This window comes from Myotis lucifugus, unplaced genomic scaffold (assembly GCF_000147115.1).
Source record: "Myotis lucifugus unplaced genomic scaffold, Myoluc2.0 scaffold_114, whole genome shotgun sequence".
NCBI lineage: Eukaryota > Metazoa > Chordata > Mammalia > Chiroptera > Vespertilionidae > Myotis > Myotis lucifugus.
In genome coordinates this window covers 3,676,552-3,697,498 of record NW_005871162.1, presented here as the reverse complement: position 1 = coordinate 3,697,498, position 20,947 = coordinate 3,676,552, and the positions used below count along the sequence as shown (strand labels likewise).

General features: G+C 37.3%; 1 protein-coding gene across 1 annotated transcript in view; it reads right to left on the bottom strand.

The window, feature by feature from the left end:
- UBR5 (ubiquitin protein ligase E3 component n-recognin 5) overlaps positions 1-20,947 on the bottom strand; it is a 191,283-nt gene that overhangs the window by 59,122 nt on the left and 111,214 nt on the right. The window contains exons 6-14 of the mRNA XM_023757795.1: positions 19,067-19,256; positions 18,730-18,889; positions 17,719-17,868; positions 15,851-16,044; positions 6,926-7,042; positions 6,733-6,843; positions 5,947-6,101; positions 5,072-5,189; positions 1,450-1,634 (exon numbers count right to left, since the gene is read on the bottom strand). Of these exons, the coding sequence (XP_023613563.1) occupies positions 1,450-1,634; positions 5,072-5,189; positions 5,947-6,101; positions 6,733-6,843; positions 6,926-7,042; positions 15,851-16,044; positions 17,719-17,868; positions 18,730-18,889; positions 19,067-19,256 (1,380 nt within the window). The remainder of the gene's footprint in view (positions 1-1,449; positions 1,635-5,071; positions 5,190-5,946; positions 6,102-6,732; positions 6,844-6,925; positions 7,043-15,850; positions 16,045-17,718; positions 17,869-18,729; positions 18,890-19,066; positions 19,257-20,947) is intronic.

Sequence of the window (20,947 nt, the reverse complement as noted above, 5' to 3'; positions counted from 1 at the left end):
TAAAGATTCCTTTTTTGTTTTAATCTTCATACAAAGATATGTTTTTTTGGTTTGAGAGAGCGGGAGAGAGAGCGAGAAAAAGAAAGGCTTCAATGTGAAAGAGAAACATTAATCGGTTGCTTAGGGTGAGGGGTCGAACCCACAACCTAGGTATGAGCCCTGACTGGGAGTCAAACCCTCAACCTTTTTGATGTACAAGATGAAGCTCTAACCAACTGAGACGCCCAGCCAGGGCTAAAGATTCTTATTTAACTTATTTAATGGCAATCCCCATGTTTCAGAATTTCAAATTGCGTTTTTTAACAATAAGAGGAATAACAGCAATAGATGTAGTAAATTATAATCATTATATTCACTTGAGCAAACTAAAAGTTTTCAGAACTTTAAAAAAAACTGTATGTATAGTAAAATTCCAATTATTTCTTTTTAATGCCTGTATACATTTAGAAAAAAAAATACATCAAAATATTTAAAATGTTATTTCTGGGGTATAATTTTCTTCTTCTTCCATGTTTCCATAATAGTCACATATTTTTATAAGATTAAGAAAATAGTTATATAAAAACTCTTATTCAACTTAATCCTCACCTGAGGACATTTTTTTCCATTGATTTTTTTTTTTTTTTTTTTTAGAGAATGGAAGGGAGGAGGGAGGAAGGGAAGGGGAAGAAAGAGAGAGTGAGAGAGAGAAACATTAATGTGAGAGAGACACATCAACTGGTTGCTTCCCGCTTATGTGCGGCACTCAGGTTTGTGCCCCTGACCAGAAATCGAATCTGAGACCCTTCAGTGCTCAGGCTGACACTCTAACCACTAAGCAGCACAGACCTGGGTATAATACACAAATATTTTTAAAGATGAGTAGATGCTTATAATAGTACAGGTGTTAAGATCAGTGTACTGAGCTCCCAAATCATAAGCCAGCCCCAGAACATGGGCTATCTACAATTTAGTGATATTTCTGTTCACATATCCCTCTGACCCAAAAGTTGACAAATCCTTTACAGAATTTCCCTCCCCAGCTCATTTGACCAGCAAATCCCTTCCAATGATCACGATGCAGGCAAGATGTTAGTTAGAAACTGAGATAATTAAAAGGGAGAGGGGGAGAAAGTTGACCTAACATAGTAAGGCTGAACGTGTTGTTACCACTACATAACACCTTCAACAGACACACTCTAACAACAAAACAAAGACAACAAAAGAGAACCATACACACTGTCATTCTGGCAATTAATCAAGAACTATAATATATGAATATTAACCAAGCAGCAAACAGTAAATTTTACCAATTCTTTTCCAAACTCCTGAGGATCTTAACAAGAACCCATCATATTAACACTTTCCTGAGTCACTATACACCTCGAAGTCTCCCTTAGTTATCCTCTTCATATACAGTGCAAACTAGAAGTGGTATAAAATCAAGATTAGTTAGCGTATAGTACTTACTTAGCTTCAGTAGTTTTGCTAGCTTTGTCCATACTTTTCAAGCTCTCAGGGGATCTAAGTTGAAATCTACAGCTATCATTCATATTCCAAACGGACTCCATTAAGACACCAACTTTAGGAATCCCAGCATTAATTGAAAATGCAACTGCTCCAGCATGATAAAGAGGATTATTTCTTAAGCATACCTGGCAAACAAAAGAAAAATCACCATCAAGATGACATACTAGAAGTTATTTCAAAAGTGTCTAAAAATACAACATGTGAAAGTATATTGCTTCCTCGGTTTTCCAAATACAATTTTACAAATCAAGAGGCTGATAAAGCATTGACTTCAAGGTCTCCATTAAAAACATTTATTCCCCAAAATAAGGAGCAAGAATAATTGTAGCACATTTGCTAAAAATTAACATTTTAGGCAGCAAATATTCTGCCATTCTGCCATAAGGAAACAATAGAAACAGTAGAGCAGAAACTAACAAGGTAATATAAAAAGTGAAATGTGAACAAAACAAGTACACTTTTTTTTAAAAAATATATTTTATTGATTTTTTACAGAGAGGAAGGGAGAGGGATAGAGAGTTAGAAACATCGATCAGCTGCCTCCTGCACACCCCCTACTGGGGATGTGCCTGCAACCAAGATACATGCCCTTGACCGGAATCGAACCGGAATCGAACCTGGGACCCTCAGTCCCCAGGCTGATGCTCTATCCACTGAGCCAAACTGGTTAGGGCACAAGTACACTTTTTGTCTGTTTCTTGTAATTTGAATTATTTTCTTTAATTCATGACCCTATATAGATTCTATCACTTCACAGCTATTGATGTTTGTTTCCCACAGAAGACTGTTGTTTTCTACAGGCCAGAAGCTTCCTGGGATAATGTAAGTTTTCTCTTAAATTAAAAGAGTACGCAGACATTAGTGTTAGCATTTAGCGGAGTTCAATCTATATAACAATCTATAGTTCAATTTAAGAACAATCTATAAATTTTCACTGCGAGAGAACATCCTGAAACCAATAACCTGCAAGGTGGCACTGTCAAATGCACTAATGCTAGCACCAAAAAAAGATTTAAACATCATTTCTGGAAATCTCTTGATTTCTCTAATAGCCTAATCTTACTGATGTTCTGTTCAATTACCTAAAAACTAATGATCATGTTGTACTTGACAGTGGCATATATGAAGATCCTGTTTTTTGGTGATTTATACTTAAAGTGACACAGAAGCTATACATTTGATAAGTATGACAACTGGAAACAATGGCATAGAGTCGCAGTTCTATCAAAAGAACAGTCATACATCACCAAGTGTAGTTCTATGATCTCTAATGAATAGTTCTTAGTAGCTAGCTTCTTGAAAAAGGTGTATCCTGCTTTGCTGTGACTTAAAGGGAAGTTTCATCCACAAATTTTCAGGAAAGAATGGTGGAAAGCTTAAAGTCTGAAGGAGGACCAATAAGAAGGCTATACTTGAAGAAGAAGAAATGTGGCGAGACATATTAGATGTATTCAAGCGTTCTAATAAAAATAAATGCACCTTAAAGTCAGGAGTTGTATATCCAGGGTCCAACATCTAACAAGATATACAATGAAAATACAAGCCCACCTCAGAGGTATTGTGGGTTCTGTTCCATACCACCACAATAACGTTAATATCACAATAAAGCGAGTCTCACAAATTTTTTGGTTTCCCGGTGCATATAAAAGTTGTTTATACTATTATTGTAATCTATTAGGTGTGCAATATCATTATGTCTAAAAAAATTATATACCTTAATTTAAAAATACTTTATTGCTCAAATGCTAACTATCATCTGAGCCTGCTGGAAAAATAATGCGGATAAGACGTCTTGATGCAGAGTTGCCACAAACCTTCAATTTGTAAAAAAACACAATATCTGCAAAGCACAATAAAAGGAGGTATGCCTGTATATTTCTCTCAACAATTATGATCTGTGAGTGCAGGTGCAGCTAAAAACTCTACATGATCAATAATTTTTTCTGATGCTAACACATGAACACTCGTGTGTTCAGTTGTTTGTAGGTTCAAAACAAAATCTTAGTTCTACACCAAATTGTTAACATGTTGCTATCTTTCAGCAATTTCATGCCATGCTATTTTGTTCAGCTTTTCTTCAGTATATCTCTAAAGTATTTGTTCAGCCCCCTCCCCCCCTCTATAGTAATGTCGTCCTACATGGTAATAAGGCAATTGTGAGTCCAGTGAACAAGGAACTTGGAGAACATCAGAGAGCGATGTTTGAACTAACTAGGAAAAGGGGAGCTCCAAGAAGAGAGAGAACTGTCCAAAGCAACTGACATAAATAGTACAATAATAGTCAAAACAGTGCGTAATTGCTGAAAACTTTCTAGTTGGAAGGCCAATAAAGGATCAGAACAAGACAACCACGAATAGACAAAAAATAGCCACAAACAAAAAGAACAGCTCCATTTCAGCTGTGTTTGAGAGAAAAATAACAGCTAAAATGGTTAAAACTTTTTAAGACTCAGAGGATATAAGTAATGCGGTAGAGAGAAAAAAATGAACTGAAAGTGTCAGATGAGGAAATTAGCTCCACATTATGTAATAAAATCTACCATTTGTCTAAGTGTTAGGGATTATAAAGTCCTTAAACATTCACTACAGTACTTACTATAATGAATATAAATGTCAAGTTTTATCCTGAAGTTAAACTTCTATGAGTCTAATGAATCATGTAACAATAGCCCTCAAACTCTTCCCTATTAAACACCACTGAGAACCTAAAAATATTTTGTTTATGTGGGTCATATAGTTGGTTTTTAATATGTAAATAGTTAAAACTGAGAAATTTTAAAATATTCATTTAACAGTAATATATCCCACGTTGATATAAATAATTTTTATGAAAAAAAATAACTACATTTTCAAAGATTCAGCAAGAAAAGTGGCATTGTTTGCAAGTCTCTTAATGTCCAATTTAACAGAAGACAGCTGGAATCCCATGTCTGCTTCTGCATCCCATCTGCTGTGATGTGACTTTTGAGTAAATATGGGACGACAGTTCAGCCTCACACAGGTATGCAACTGGAGAAAGGTGGACTCTGCAGACTCCAGGGAAGGTTGCGGTATTAGAAAAAGCACCTTCCATAAGATACCTATAGGAGTCTTAAACCATCTGAGTCAAGAAACAGAAACTGGTGGAAACCTGGGTAATTTGACGAAGCCTCCAGCCTCCACTGATCATGTCCCCAGAGAGCAGTATGTTTTGAAAGGCTTGATCATTAGGAATCACCTGGAATGTGTGTTAAATACAATGATGCCTGGGCCCCACCACCAGACAAACTGAAGGAACAGGAACATTTCCGGTAAGAGGCTCCAGACTCGGCATCTAAGTACCAAATGATTGTTAAAACCAGACAAGTCTGGGAACCCTACCCCATGGGGAAACCTCCTGACATTGGAGCAGACTCTCTGTATGTGACTTGACTACTAAAAAGAGAGTGATGTGCCACATACATGCTACTGGAACCTGGCCCTTTAACTGACAGTCAGTTTAGAGGGGAATTACTTACAGGGAAGAAAGTGATTTTGAAGAGAAATAATGTCCCTTAGGACAGGATTAATTCTAATCACTTACCTGGGTGCCAACAGTGATGTTAGGCATCGAAGAAATACCAGCACTAGATTTGGGCTTTTTATTTTTTGCTCTAGCTTTCTCTAACATTTTCTTCCTTTGACTGAAAGGGACTACACCCCTGAAAAGACAAAGCATGAATTAGTCAAATAAGCACCCCAAAAACCCATTAAACAAATCTGAAATTATACATACTATTTAGGCATTTCTGGTATATTCCTTCTCCAATATTTTTGCTTCAGAATATTAACATGTTCAGTTCATTCTTAAGTATAACTTGTTCATAGGTTTAATACATAACTGGATCCATTTTTATTAAAACCTTTAGTATTAAAATTTACAGAAAATTCATCAGTTGATATTTTATTATATTCCCTATATATTATTTCTGCCAATGCAAACTTACTGACACAAGAGAGAATTCATTTAAAATTCCTTTTAATAGTAAAAGGATAACTAAGGTATACAATATTCATAAATTGAAATACTTTAATAACCCTTAAAATTACATTTTAAGTAACACTGTTGAATTATGAAGTCCCCTATAACCTATGCTTTCAATTATGTAAAAAAAGGGACACATTTACGTATAAGAAAGAACGACTAAAATACCACTAAATGTTAACAGTAGTTATATCTTTAAGGTGTAGGATTATAGGTGATTTTTGTTACTACTTTATATTTTTATAAAATTTCTAATGCACTAAGTATGCATTATTTTTATAGGCTTCTCTTTTACAGTATTTTTAATGTTACTTCGCTCCAAAGTGAACCTTCCCACTCTATAAAGCATCTTTTGCTGACCTTCTCATGTTGGTATTCCAAGCACCTATCTATGCACATAAAGCATTCAGAGTCCCCCTCCCGGAGATACTCACCACCAATACAAATTGTTTTCTAGCTGGGCACAGGTATAGAGGGCACAGCAATGTAAAGAAACTATCCGTTCACCTTGAAGTTCAGAATAAGTCTGTGCAGTGTGCTCTAATTTAGAAGCCACAGAACTTAAAGTTTCATCTACCCATGTAGCAACCTAAAGAATAAAATAGCAAAGGTTTAAATAAAAACAAGTAACCTTTTCAAAAGAATTGTGGTCAAAACTTTATATTCTATGGGCTGGAATTCTAAAATTCCAGTTTTGAGCTAAATGCTAAAAAACACACACAAAAAAACATAATTCAGAAAAGGTTCTTAGTAAGACTAGAAAGTAAAATACTTTCTTTACACAAATAAGTCAAAATAGCAGTTACTGAAATGATTGTCTAAAGCCATGTAAGGCATTAATTAAAAGTAAACACTTGCTCCAACAATTTTAAAAAGAATTTAATGACTCTTTTAAAGCCAAACTGATAATCTGAGGCATAATATTCATACTTTCTCAATTTATAATGTAATCTCAAGTTTCAATGCTTTTCATATCTCTTTTCGTCAGCACTTACCGTGAATATTTTTTCCTTCCCTTAAAACAGAAAGCTACCTCCAGAGTTGGATTATAATATAGAGATAAACACACAACAAAAAGACTATATTGGATTACTCTACTAAGGCTGAAACACTTTGTATATGTGGATCTACTTAGAAAGACAAAAGGAAAAGATGGAAAAGGGAGAAGAAAATCAAGAAAATAAGCATAAAATGTTCAATCAATGCTAAGTGTTTCATACCTTGTTATTTTCTGTCGCTACAGTTGCTCTTATGCTATTTGCAGACAGGAGGACTATCTTTTCATTGGTTAGCCCCAAAAATGTTGCTCGTGGATGATGCAATGAAGGATTCTTTGAAAGCATAAGAAAAATGATCACCATTTTGTATGCTGATAATGTAGAGCTAGTCAATGAAAGATTTAATATAAAATACCTGTGCATTCCTGTAAGGCTCCGATTCACTCCACTTCCACTGATAAAGTTCTCCTTTACTGCTCACAGCCAAAAGCTCAGAATATAGGGCCCCAATACAGATGAATTTTGTCCCATCCTATAAAGTAAAAATATCACAATGTATAAATGTAACAGTTGCCGAACTAATGGTTTGGATACAATATTACATAAAACCTGGATTATGTGAACACATAAGCCACAGCTATGAAATTCTTCAGCACAGCCTGCCAGGCCCTCTATATGGCCCCAGCTCCCTCCCTCCAGTCACACTGGCCTTCTTCCCGCTCCTGGACCATGTCCACCAGGAACCCACCATGTCCTTATTCTTGTCTTGTTTCTCGTGTGACTCGTTCCCTCTCCTCAATCAAGTCTGCTCAGATGAGACCTCTGACCACACTATCTATAAAACCACCACTCACATATTTTATCTCCTTACTCTGCCTTCTTTTTCCTTCACAGCATTTCACAATTTATATTATATTAACTTGTTCATGCTCTATCTCAATGGAATATAAGCTTTGTATTGTTTACTACTGTCTCCCCAGTTCTTAGAACAGTGCACATAGTAGGTAAAGCAGGGAAAGTTGAGTGTCAAAACAGATTCCCTCTCTGTAGGCTTTTTCAAGCTGCTAAAACAAATGTCTGTGTTGGTTTTTAAGGTAAAAGTTTGTTTAGTTTTAAGGTGATGTACATGCAATGAGTTGGAATGCAATTAAATTATACAAAGCTTGGACAATAAATGTAAATAAACAATGTCAATGATGATTTTTTTGTTTGTTAATTCTCACCCGAAGATATTTTTCTATTGATTTTTAGAGTGAGAGAGAGAGGGAAAGACAGAGAGAAACATCGATGTGAGAGAAACACATCAACTGGTTGCCTCCTGCACACTCCCCAACCAGGGCCCGGGCCGGGAAGGAGTCTGCAACTGTGAGGTACATGCCCTTGACCGGAATCAAACCCGGGACCCTTTGGTCCGCAGTGTGGCACGCTATCCACTGAGCCAAACCGGCTAGAGCTCAATAATAATTTCTTAAACATAAGACCAATATGATCAGAGTCATGAAGCTACCCAGAAATCTCACCTCCAAACTTGCCAATAACATATTTTAGCTTGTACTTTTTGCTACTGGTCTATGCACTACTTTCTTTGGAATTCTGGCTCTAAGGTATGCTAAACTAATGGTGTCTTTATGGTTTTCTGTTAAATTCCAATCTTATTTGGTCAGATGGGTTATAGTGCTCAGCTAAAAAGCCTGTGAATTCTGCCAAGATTTTAAATGTAATAGTAACAGGTTATGACTCAGAGTTGTACAAAAAGAATACTAATTTTCACCTTCTAGTTTACCAGTACCTGTCAGCCCCATTTTCAAGGCATGATGGGAGAGACCAAAACTGAAATGCTCTAAGTTAGCAATTCCTCTCTTCCCTTCCCCAGGGGTATCTGAAAGTCGTATCCACTCTCTCCATGGCTGCTGCATCAAATCTTAACATTTCCCACCACACTTCCTTCTCAACCCCTTGGTTCAAAGAATGATATAATCAGACCAAGTAGGTCCAAAACTGGGACCCAACACTTACTAAGCACATGACATCAAGTAACTTATGTCATTTCTCTGAACGCATTTCTTCACCTCTAAAATGAGTGTAATAATAGCACATATGGAGAGGGGAGGGTAAAAACCAAGTATAGTAACGTATAAAGTACACAGCACCGGGCCCAGCACAAGCAAGTGATCAGTCCAAGTCAACCATCATTCCCTGCTCCCCTGACTTCATCTCCTATTCACCCAGAAAGCACAAGCTTCCTGAGTATTCCCACTTCTAGATTCATTTAATGAAACAGTACCCCATCAGAGAGAAAGAAGTGTCCTCCTCGCCTATTTAAAGATAACACACACACACACACACACTGGATACAACCCTCTCTTGTAACACCAACCACCACCCATGCTGATCTCTCCTTCATGCTACTCACATAAAGTGAAGGATCACTTGGCATGTTTCACGTTAGCAGCTTTGCTTAACAACCATAACAGCACCTACAACAGCTATATCAATGCCCATTCATTTAATCAATCCACCTTCTCTTTAAACTTCTATTCGAACCACTGACCCTGCTCATCATCAGTTCTGGAACCTCTTCTCTTCCCTACTTACAGGTAACCACTTTCTATTGGTCTTCCTCCGATCTTCGTGACTATTTTCTCCTTCGCCCTACCATGCACTCCCTGCCCCAGATTCTGTCTTTGTCTCTTTATTCCAATTATGTTCCAACCTCAGCCTAAATGACTGCATCCACTGGGGCACCATGCTTTTAAACATGTGAACCTCCTTTTCCTAACCTGGAGGAGCTCTCTACCTGGATGCCTGAAGTACTGTAACACTGCCAAGCAAAGCCATCAGCTCCTCCACAGCTGCCTATCTCCCGCAGTCCCCATCTAAACAAATGACATCACCACCCCCTCTGGGCACTCTCCTCACTCTTCCTCCTTTTCTTCCTCCTCTTTCAACAACCTAATGACTAGTGGACGAGTGGCACACTTGTCTCAGATTCCTCTCAAATTCCTCCTTTCCTCTCTACCACGGTCACTGCTTTGATTGAGGCCCTCACGGTTCCTTTCTTTAACAATTCTATCAGTCTCTTAACTGACTCTAGATTTTTCCTATTCCTTTCTCCCTCAATGCCAAAAATGTTCATCTCTTTAAAAATAAACAACACAAAATCCCACCTATCTCATCAGATCACTTCTCCAAGAACTCGAATGACGTCCTGGGGAGTGCAGAGCAACATCCTAATTTCGTGGCCAGGTGTTTAGGTCCCTGTGGTCTTGCTCCATCTTGCTCTTCTCCTCCCTGCTACAAAGCAGCAACTCCGAATTCTCATTGTTACCGAACACACGGTAACCTTTCATGACTCTGGCCCATGCTCGATAGGTTTGAAATGCTTCTGCATCTTAGTCAACACCTACTTAATCTTAAAAATGCTGCTTAAATATCTTCTTCTCTGCGAGTCTTTGCCAAATCTCTCATGTACTATTAGCTCTTCCCCTCTGGGCCCGAGGCACTGTATCCTCACCTTCAGTGTATCACTGATCACACTGTGAATACATCATGTGGTATTTGAATGTTTGTCTTCCCCACTAAGTTTCCTGTGGGAAAATCGTACTGTATTCACTTCTATATTCCCAAAGGCCAGCTTGGCACGTGGCACATAGTAGGAAGACACTGACAATTGCATGAACAAATGAATCAAGTCAATGCCTTACAAGAGCAGTGCAATCTGAGCAAACCATCCCTGTGACAAAAGCATGAAGCACCAGGCCCCCCCAGAACTGACTAGCCTGTATCCTTCAAGGGTGAGGCAACATTCCCCAGGATGATAAGCCCTGAGTGAGCCAACTGAACCCTGAAGGTCCTGAAAACCCACTATGGACATATGTGGATGATGGGACAACCACCAACCAAGAGAAGACAATGGAAAAATCACTGACTGCTTCCTGCCTGTTTTATATTGTAGGGAGAGAAATACAAAACCATCAAATACACACAAGGGAACAGTGTTTTAGCTCCCTCATTTTCACAATGTCATAGAAAACAGTGCTTTTCTTGTTTTAATGACAGACTAACAGCTGCTTCTGAACAAGTTGGGGGCCTGCTTCAACCCGACTGGAAAGGTGAATATGCATTGTTTCCATAACGATGAGTAGTTTAGCTCTATTTAACAAAAATCAAATCATTAGGGGTTGAATCTAATTAGTAAATTTACAACTGTCTGGATAGCAATAAGTGAGTCATCAATCAAATTAGAAATTCTTCCCCAAAGGAAGAGGGACAACTTAAAAAATATGATGGAAATGAGCTCCTGGCCAAAATGTTAAAAAAAAAAAAAAAAAGTCAGCCCAGTAACATGAACTCCTACTCATCTATATTTAGTAATTTATATTTTGAAAGGGTTGGCCTTTCTATTCCTAAATTTCTCCCCACAAAACTTGGTTTTCATCTTTTTTATTTTAATTTTCCTACTATTAGCAAACACTAGTCTTCCTAGTAAGTATGAGCTCCAAAAGCAATGTACTATGTATTATGGTTGAAACAGATGGAATACAACACAGGCTATAGTGCCATTTGGTCATCTGTCCTTATTCACCTTCAGTTCTACCTGCCTACCTACTTTTCCAGAGGATCCTCTGCCTGCCTTCAGTTCCTTTTCAGGACCATTTCTCTTTTTGCTCTTATTTCATTATTAAATTACTAGAGGCCTGTTGCACGAAGAGATTCGTGCAATAGGCCTTCCTTTCCCCTGGCTACTGGCACCGGTTTTCCTCCGGCACCCGGCACCCACGCCTTCGCTCTGGCCGGGCTCCAGCCGGAGCCGGCCCTGGGGCTGTGAGGCTTTGCTCCACCGCTTGGAGCCTATGTATGCAAATTAACCGCCATCTTTGTTAGGTTAATTTGCACACTCTCCTGATTGGCTGGTTGGCGTAGGGAAGGTACGGTCAATTTACATGTTTGTCTATTATTAGGTAAGACATTTGTGACACACCTAGCTAACTTGTAACAGTTATCCTGGAAACTTTCCAGTGTCAATTAAAAACAATAACAAAGACCTCTCCCAACAGTTTCCACATCTGGAACCCTGCAGAGGAAGCAATATGACTGAGTTTGATCAATTGGTTCCAACAAGGAGGCTGCTCCAAATAGCTTAAGTAAGGAGCCAAACGTTATGGAGCTATTTCCTCTCAACACCATTCAAAGAAACTGCGACTATATTACATACAACTCTGTAACTCAAAAGGCTGGTGGGATTAAATGTTCTGATTTCCCCTAGACTGTGTGAAAATAGATCCAGAACAGCAGGGACATGACCGCAAATTAACAGTAATGACTTGCTGATTCAGTCTGTTTCTTCATCACCACCACACAACTCTCACCAAGCTCCTCTCTGCGAGCTTGCTGGAAAGAAGGGATGTGTTCTGTGATAGGGCACAAGTGAAACTTCTATGTTCAGCTTCAGCAGAATTACTTAGCATGGATTTCTGTGTAATTTTTCTCCTTCCTCTCCCTTCAACATTTATTACACTGCTCTTATCTTTGCATTCTACTTTTAAGTCTTTGTTTCTATAATTGCATTTTCCCCCTTGCGAATAAGTCACTTTAGATTGGTAAAAATACATATATAGTTACAATTTACACATTCACATATTTGATTACAATGTGCAACACAGAACTAAATTTCTAGTCTGAAAAAACTGGGGGTGGGGGGGGGGGGAGAGGACTAAGCAGTGAAAATGGAGCCATGTTAGATAATCACCTACTTGAGAAATTTCATGTTCTCATTGAAGTAACTGAATTATCAAAGCTATTTCCAGAAATGTAAAGTACAATAAGCAAAGAGAGGGAGGGGCAGGAATAGGGGAGAGAAAAAAGTGCTGGGAGGGAGGAAAGGGGATTGATGAGAGATTGGGGGGGGGGGGGGGGGCATAATAAGAAAGTTGATACTTTTGTTAATACCAATCAGAAACCAGTATAAACTTGGCTAGTTTTTACGTCAGGGCCTGGATTTAAAGGCACAGATGTAAAACACTCCCTCCACTTCTTACTTTGTTGCATATAGACTGCCTTTTAATGTCCTATTATGCTAAATTATTATTGTAATTAATAATTACATCATCCACTACATAACTCTCTCACTCTCCATGACCTGTAGCAACTTCCTCTTTCTTTGTAGAACAGGACCTTGCCATAACCTTGGTCTTTACACTTTACTTATATGAATTCATTTAAGTCTAATGAAAATCCCATAAAATAAAAACCATTATTAGCCTCATCTCATAGACAAAAAAACAAAGTCCCAGGGAGGTTCTAGAATTTGACCACAACCAGTAAGTGGCAGAGGCAGGATATAAACTCCAGAAGTCTGGCTGCAGAGTCCACACTTTTAGTAATTACTCTGTGTGGCCTCCTGGGACTCCCCAAAGCCTTTTGAATCTAATTTTATTACTGTACCTACTTGAAAGTATTAATATCATTTTTCTGCCTTCCTACAAATTCTCACCCTAACACTTAAGCAAGAAACCTATCACATTCAATTAAAACTGATTTAATTACCCTCACACCTCTGTCTTCATGAAGTTTTCAACATCCTATGATAAATTTCAATTATGCTTTAATACTAGTTTTGACTTTTAACTGAAAGGAGTAATTCATGGAAATGAAGTTTAAGTTTATCTCAAACATTTTTCAGCTCAAGATTATACTATAACGGCTTAAAGAAAAGAGAATATTCCACCTTTAAAGGAAGTTTACTAGCCTACAAAATGGTAAAATTTTGAAGTAGCTGTTCTTCTATGTGGGTGGTGGGAAAGTCAGTACTAATCCAGATAATATACCAATGGAATTGCACCCTAACTAAAAAAAAAGAATAAAAAAAAAAACTATGGGTACTAACCAAACTTATAATCTAAAATAAGCTAGGATGCATATTTTTAGAAAGACAGACAGACAGACAGAGATAGATACACTGCTTCCAAGACAGTCAGACAGATAGACACACTGCTTCCCAGTAGTGCATGCTGACATCTCCCTGAACTCTCCACCTCTCTCTCCATTCCCTAATGAAGCCTTCCCCCCAAAACTTCTACTCCTCGGGAATCATTGTCCCAATTTTGAAGGACCATTATGGTCCAGCATGTTGCCTGATCCTTCATATAGGATTCACCCTATGCTCCCTTATGATAGCTTTGAATGTTGCCCTAAAGTTACCTGAAGGCAAGGTCTTTTTACCCTTCAATAAATAACTCTTATGCTGTCTTTCTGAATGTAGTACCCAGCCCTGCAAACAATCATCTACTGGTATTTGTCGGTAATTGATAATGCTTAATAGTTTGATTAGGCTTAAGCTGTTTTCTTTCCCTGAATTAAAATTTTTGATGTCTCACTGTCAATCATAATCTAATAAAAAGGGGTTCTTTTTCAGTGACAATATTTTAAATTAGGTGTTTAGTAAGAAAGAAAAGTATAGCTAAGCTACATCTTGTTTCACATACTGCTATTCCTCCTCCAGTCAATGTCTAAACAAACCAAGGAAACATACTAAGTAAGGTCTGTGCAGTATCAAGATTTCATGATGCACTTAGTAACTATCTCTGAAAACAAGTTGTGCCTAAAAACATGCCTACCAGTAAAGGCAAATCACTGGCTAAATCTAACAATGGGTACACTGGCCAGAGGAAAACTTTGCTAAACTTGTACAATTCAAAATACTTTCATTAATCAAAAATAATAAATGGTAAAGAAGCTTAGACTAATATGTATGCGATGGCACTGTGAAAATAAGATTGTTGAGGCTTCTTGACTCCCTGCCAATATGCAGACACAGCTCTAATATGATGCAGGCAAGAGAAATAGGAAACGCAGAACAATGTACCATACAAACAAAAAGAAAGCCCGTGGTTTAAATCACCTTCTATCATATGAAGTGAAAGTTAAAACTTTGGAAATTTCTAGTTTTATGGAAATAAGTAAAAGAATTCAACTCAGGGAAAATCTGTCAGCTGCCAAGGAAACCAGAATAACCTTTTGCTTACAAAGAGACTGATTAAAATTCATGCTCCTTCTTACATTCAAGTTTTCTACATGAGCTGAATACAGAAGAAAATAAATGAACTATGTCAAGATTCATAATAACTATGAAAAATAGTTAGATAATATTTTCCTTTAATATTCCAAAATCAACTTCAAAGAAAGAAAAGAAATCCTTATCAGAAACTCCTTATCTGCTAGAGTTGAACCTCAAAATTCTTATCTTCTTTTATTTCTACTTATGAACATTTCCTACCCAACTGCTTCTGGAAATAAGGAGCAGCACCCCAAAAGAGGTGAAAACCTACGGCTTCCAATAGGACCCTCTAAAGATGAATCACCCATCACTTATGACAATGAAACCCACACACCATCAACAGGGTGCATCACTAGTGGCAGTGGTGGGCTCTTAAAGACTCAAATCACCTTAACAATTCCTGGCTGCTCTCTACCAGCCTATACATGGAACCTCTCCAGTGGCAGAACTCCTCCAGTGCATTACAGTTCAGCCTGTTTGTCGCCCACAGCATTTAAAGCACAGAGGCTGCCGCATTCACTGCCATCTAGGGACAGCTAACTAGTCGGAGAAAAACAGATCCCTGATCTTGCCCTCACATGCATGCTTGTATCCAAATGACCACAAATGTGCCCTGCAAAAACCAGGGTCCACGTGACGTTATAAAACAAATCTTATTAGTGATATACCATCAGTTACAGGTATAATTATCACCAGAAAAAGAGTTCTAAAACAGAAGGCTGATGTATTACCTGGAATTACCATTCTGATTTACTTCTAGTAGGAAAAAAACTGCACCACTGAAACACCGTTAATACTACTCATGTAATGCCAAATAAAGATACCCTACATGCATGCATGCATGCATACATAAATACATACATATATTTTTTTCTTTTTTAATCCTCACCCAAGGATATTTTCCCATTGATTTTTTGGAGAGAATGGAATGGAGAGAGGAAGGGAAGGAGAGAAAGAGAAACACTGATGTGAGAGAGTCGATTGGTTATTTCCACATGTGCAACCCGGGTACATGCCCTTGACCGGGAATTGAACCAAACACCTTTTGGTGCTCAGGCCAATGCTCTAGCCACTGAGAAAACTACTTACTTTTTAAACAAAACAAAAATATCACTGTGTGTGTGTGTGTGTGTGCGTGTGTGTGTGTGTGTGTGTGTTTTATTAATAATAGTACAAAAATCTGAAATAAAATAGAAACCTTTTTTTGGGGGGGTGTGGAGGGGGAAGAAGGGTAGTTAGCAGGAATCTATTTAAATGGAAAGGGTGGGGATTTTTTCCAAATACCTTATCAGGCCACCACTGCAAATCTTCTCCTAGAGACACTGGACTTTGAACAGGTGTGTTTTTCTTATCCAAGTTTGGCTCTCCTTCCTTGCTGGTAGAGCCCCTTTCATTATCAAATGAGGCTCCGTCAAGCCACCTTCGTTCACGTAAACGTAAAACGGATTCACGTTCACGCAACAGCTCAGAGTCTCTCTCTAAGGGAAGAAGGAGAACTGGTATGCAATTGGGTCACACCAGTGGGATAAAAGTAAGCCACTCTCTAGTAAAGACCCTTCAGGATGCAACTAACAGCAGTTTATCTACTCACAAAAATTAAATGTAAATGTATTTCTAATAAGCCTGACATGCAACATTCAAAACATTAACTCTTTCAAGTGAAAGTATAAAAATAATAAACTAGTATTTTTAAAAACTCTGTAGAGGCAGACTTTTTTGAATCCCAACATGTTTTTATAGCAGAATTACTTTAAACTGCTACAGATTTTTTAAATGGAATTTAAAATTTTGGGCTTTCATTAAAAATGCTTACCATAACTTTTTATTTATTTATTAGAAATGTGCATAAATTAGAATTTCAACATGTTAGATACATATGTAAACCAAAAGTATTTGTTAGAATGTTTTCTGTTATTAAAAAAAAAAACTATACATACAGGAAAAACCTTGAAATGATTAAATCTATTAATATTAACTAAAAAACTTTTCATAATCCAAGGCCTAGTTAAGAGTAATTTATAGGCTGGATTTTTATGAATAAGTGTAATTTTGAAATTTTTAAGAAACCAGACAGGCTTTTATTTTTAAGAATCTTTATAGAAAAATTTTCGTATCTTACAAATGCTTCCCCTACAATTGACTACAAATTCTCTAACCAGTTTTTGCAGCTCCAAGTTTTTGATAAGAAAGATTAAAAACAAAATTAATTTGATCCATTCAAACTGCCACCAATGCAGGTCAAAAATCAGCAAGTACCGGCAATTTCACATGGTTCAAATTAAAAGTAATGCCTACTATGACATAGAATGACATAAAGTAAAGGGAGAAATTTACAAGGGGTTATTTGTGTTAGGTACTGAATATTTTAAAACTCAGTACTTGATGCATTTAAGGCAGTAAAGTATGCATTTAAATTTCTTTAAAGCTATTACATAATAGGTTCAGTATGTTTAAAAAATCATAGGTTTGTTCTTTTAAAACTGGTTTTAAGTACTAAATATTTGCAGCAAGAGCTTAATATAATATGGCAACTTCTTCAATTTATTAATGATCGGTAAATTATATAGCTGATTGTTATTAAATCAAGCAGTTTTACATTCTGGAAAGTAAAAACATTTAACAAAATTAAAATGCAAACTAAATCTATACCAACATAGACAAAGTCCTATATTTGTATGATTTCAAAATCTTCTTTCTAACCTCTATTATACCTTCTTAAAACAGCATTTTATTAAGCTAAACATTTCTGTATTTATAATTGGCCAATCCCTTTCTAAGAAGTTTTTTCACTCTTTCATTTAACCAGGATTTAAAATTAACAGAATAATCACTTTAATTTAATCAAATAAACTAAAGAGATTTGTTTTCTGAATGCTGCATGTCACTATAAAGTAGAATTCTGCTTTTAGTTCAGAATCCATAATCCTATTTAAAAATAAAGTCGTAACCCTTGATGAGTATTCCAAAGTAGATATAATCATCTCCAAAGTATTGTGGCTCTTCAAAATAAAAAATAACTAGTTTTAATGCCAAAGCATCCAAAAAAACTAATAAGTAATTATTTCATCTACTGTAATATTAACAAATACAGCAAATTTTATCACTCGCTCTCCATACAGCCAGCCAATAATCACAAAGAAATGCAAAATTACCTCGAGATGAGCCTAGCCTGGAAAGTGATGAGCGACGAAATGAAGGGTAACCAAAATAGCTAATGTCTTCAGAAAACATGGCATCCGCATCAATAATGACACTTGGGTGGGCAGAATGAATGTCAGCATCAAGAAGAGACATAAGATCCTCTACAAAACAGAAACAAATAAAAATGAAGCAGATATAGAGAAAACACCTGCAGACCATCAAAAGATCTCTGCAAATTAAAACAGATTAAAATCAGGAACTGACTGACATAACTTGAGAGAAAAAAAGCAGTCACTGCCTAGGAAATAAAGTGAACATTCTTAAATATTTTAAGGAACATCAACTGCATGTCTGCTTACTGGTGCTACCTACTAAATAATCACAAGAAAATAAGATTTCTTAAGATACTTGTGACATCACAGAGATAATACAGTCAAAATTTAAATGCAGTTAAGACATATTCAGTAATAAGGGCATCAAAAAACAAAAGTCCAGAGTCATTTGTGAGCCAGTGATAAAGCCATCCATTTCTTTACTGGGACCAAACACATGTACACTGAGCAGACATTTCCCCATTTTTCCCTAAAAAAGAATTTGTAATTAAAAAACAAACAAACAAAAAAACACTACAAGGCCCTAGCCGGTTTGGCTCAGTGGATAGAGCCAAGCCTGAGGACCGAAGGGTCATGGGTTCGATTCCAGCCAACGGCACGTAACTCAGTTGCAGGCTTCTTCCTAGCCCGTGCCCTGGTCGGGGTATGTGCAGGAGGCAACTAATTGATGTTTCTCTCACATCAATATTTCTCTGTCTTTCTCTCTCTCTTCCACATTCTCTGAAAATTAATGGGAAATTATCCTCAGGTGAGGATTAAAAACAAAAACTAAAAAACACTCTAGGGAGAAATATCTACCACCTTGGATATTAAAGTCAGAATACTCATTGTACTTTAAAATTCTATTCCCCAGTTTAAAAACAACCTTTCCCTCCAGAGATGACAAAACCATGATGGTGATCCACCAACCTCCAGGCAAGTAGGATTCGCTGGCTGTGTCATCCCCATCATCTCCATCTTCATCATCCCGGCTAAGTAAATTATTTACAGCAAGGTTTACATCGAGATTTGTTCGCTGAAGTTCCCGAATAATGACACTTCTGGATTTGCCTTGTAAAACAACTTGGGCCTGAAATGAAAAGAGTGTTATCCTAATTCCCCTTTGATTAAATTCTTTCTCAAAATCATCTTTCTAGGATCAATATAGGAGAGCGGTATTTCACAATTCATGATACGAGTCATGACTATAACTCACTATATTCAGTTAAACCTCATCCTTATGTTAAGTGTTCTACAAGGGCCATACCTGTGAAATCAGCTCCTCGGGGATGACGGAGGCTGGAATAACTGGCTGGGGCTGACTGCCCAAAAGCCCAGACCCTCGATCCCGTCCTGTCCGAATCACTCGAGTCTGTCGACGGGAATCTCGCGCTCCAGCTGACGACCTACCAGAGGATCCTCCTCCACTTCCACCTACTCCAGAACTCCAGCGACTTCTAAAATTGGATAATTTAGAGAATTATCAGTTTATACACTCATTCTGAAAAGATCACTTCAGATCTCATTTTCATTCTCTTAAGCTAAGAGAAAGTTGTCTAACTGATATCAGATGGTAGTCTTTTGATAGAACAAAATAGTACTGAGCTTTATAATAACACTTCCAATTTTTAAAAAACGTTTATATATAAAGCCACCCTTTAGAAAGATACTAGTAAACACCATACTTTTGTATCTTTAAAATATATTTTAAAGGATCCACATACCAAATAATCTAGCCACAACTCTAAAGTGAGTTATAGCACACATCTCACCTCTGCATGAAGGACACATCAGACGTAACTACCAACACAGTCACACAAAAAGTAAAATTCAGAGTTTAGGACTCGAAGTGCTTTGCATGGAATAAAACATTCATTTGCAAAGATAATACATTGTTCAATAGTATTTAGCACTCTTAACCAACTTGACCAAGGGTAATTACTCTTAGAAAGGGTTTGACATCTACATGGGCTACATGGGCCAAGTCTTGTCCATACACCTGATTGGTTGGTTGGTTAAAAAGGTATATACATCATCAAAAATAAGGAAAGTCTGAGAAAGTGTCAGACAAGAGGAGCCTAAGGAAAAACGATGACTAAATATAATGTGGTGTCCTGAATGGGATCCTAGATCACAAAAAGGACATTAGGGGAAAACTCAGGAAATGTGAATAACCTTAGGCCTCCAATTAATAATAATGTATCAGTACGTATACGTTAACTGAAAAAAATGCACCATATTAATGTTAGATGTTAATAAGAGTAAAAACTGAGTGTAGGGTATATGGGAACTCTCGATACTATCTTTGTAATTTTTCTGTTAATTTAAACCTATTCTAAAAGAAGTTATTTAAAAGAGGATATACATACACAAACAGATCCGAGTGTATATTACACACACTATATATTCACACATACTGTAGATGTGTGATTGGTATGCGTGTGCCTGTGTGTGCGCATATTTATTTAAATAAAAATATTAATTAGTTCCAACATTTAAATCAGGAGATTTAACATAAAAATCCAGATCTGCAGCTTTTCTAAGGACAAAAAGAGGGGGGTGGGCCATTGGAATTTGTATTTGGCAACAATTACCCTATAGTAATAGTCAGCTGATCATCTTTTTATTTTTTTTAAATATATTTTATTGATTTTTTACAGAGAGGAAGGGAGAGGGATAGAGAGCTAGAAACATTGATGAGAGAGAAACATCGACCAGCTGCCTCCTGCACACCCCCCACTCGGGATGTGGCCGCAACCAAGGCACACCCCTTGACCAGAATCGAACCTGGGACCCTTGAGTCCGCAGGCCCACTGAGCCAAACCAGCTAGGGCTGATCATCTCTTTTTAAAACAGGGCAACCACCTAGTTTGTCAGAGCTCTACTACCTACTATCTTACCAACCTAGTCAGCTTCAACTATTCACAATTATGTTGACCTGGCTTGGCTCTTACATTTCAAATCCTGTAGAAATTATTAGCTCAGATTAAAATTTCAAAAGGAATATGATAGTTTAAGCAGCTTATACCTATCACCTATTATGTCCAGAGACCTATAATAATAAAAAGCATAATATGCTAATTAGACCAGAGGCTCTTCTGGACGAATCTGGGGGCTGCTAGGGGAAGCCCAGGTCCCAGTGCCTTGC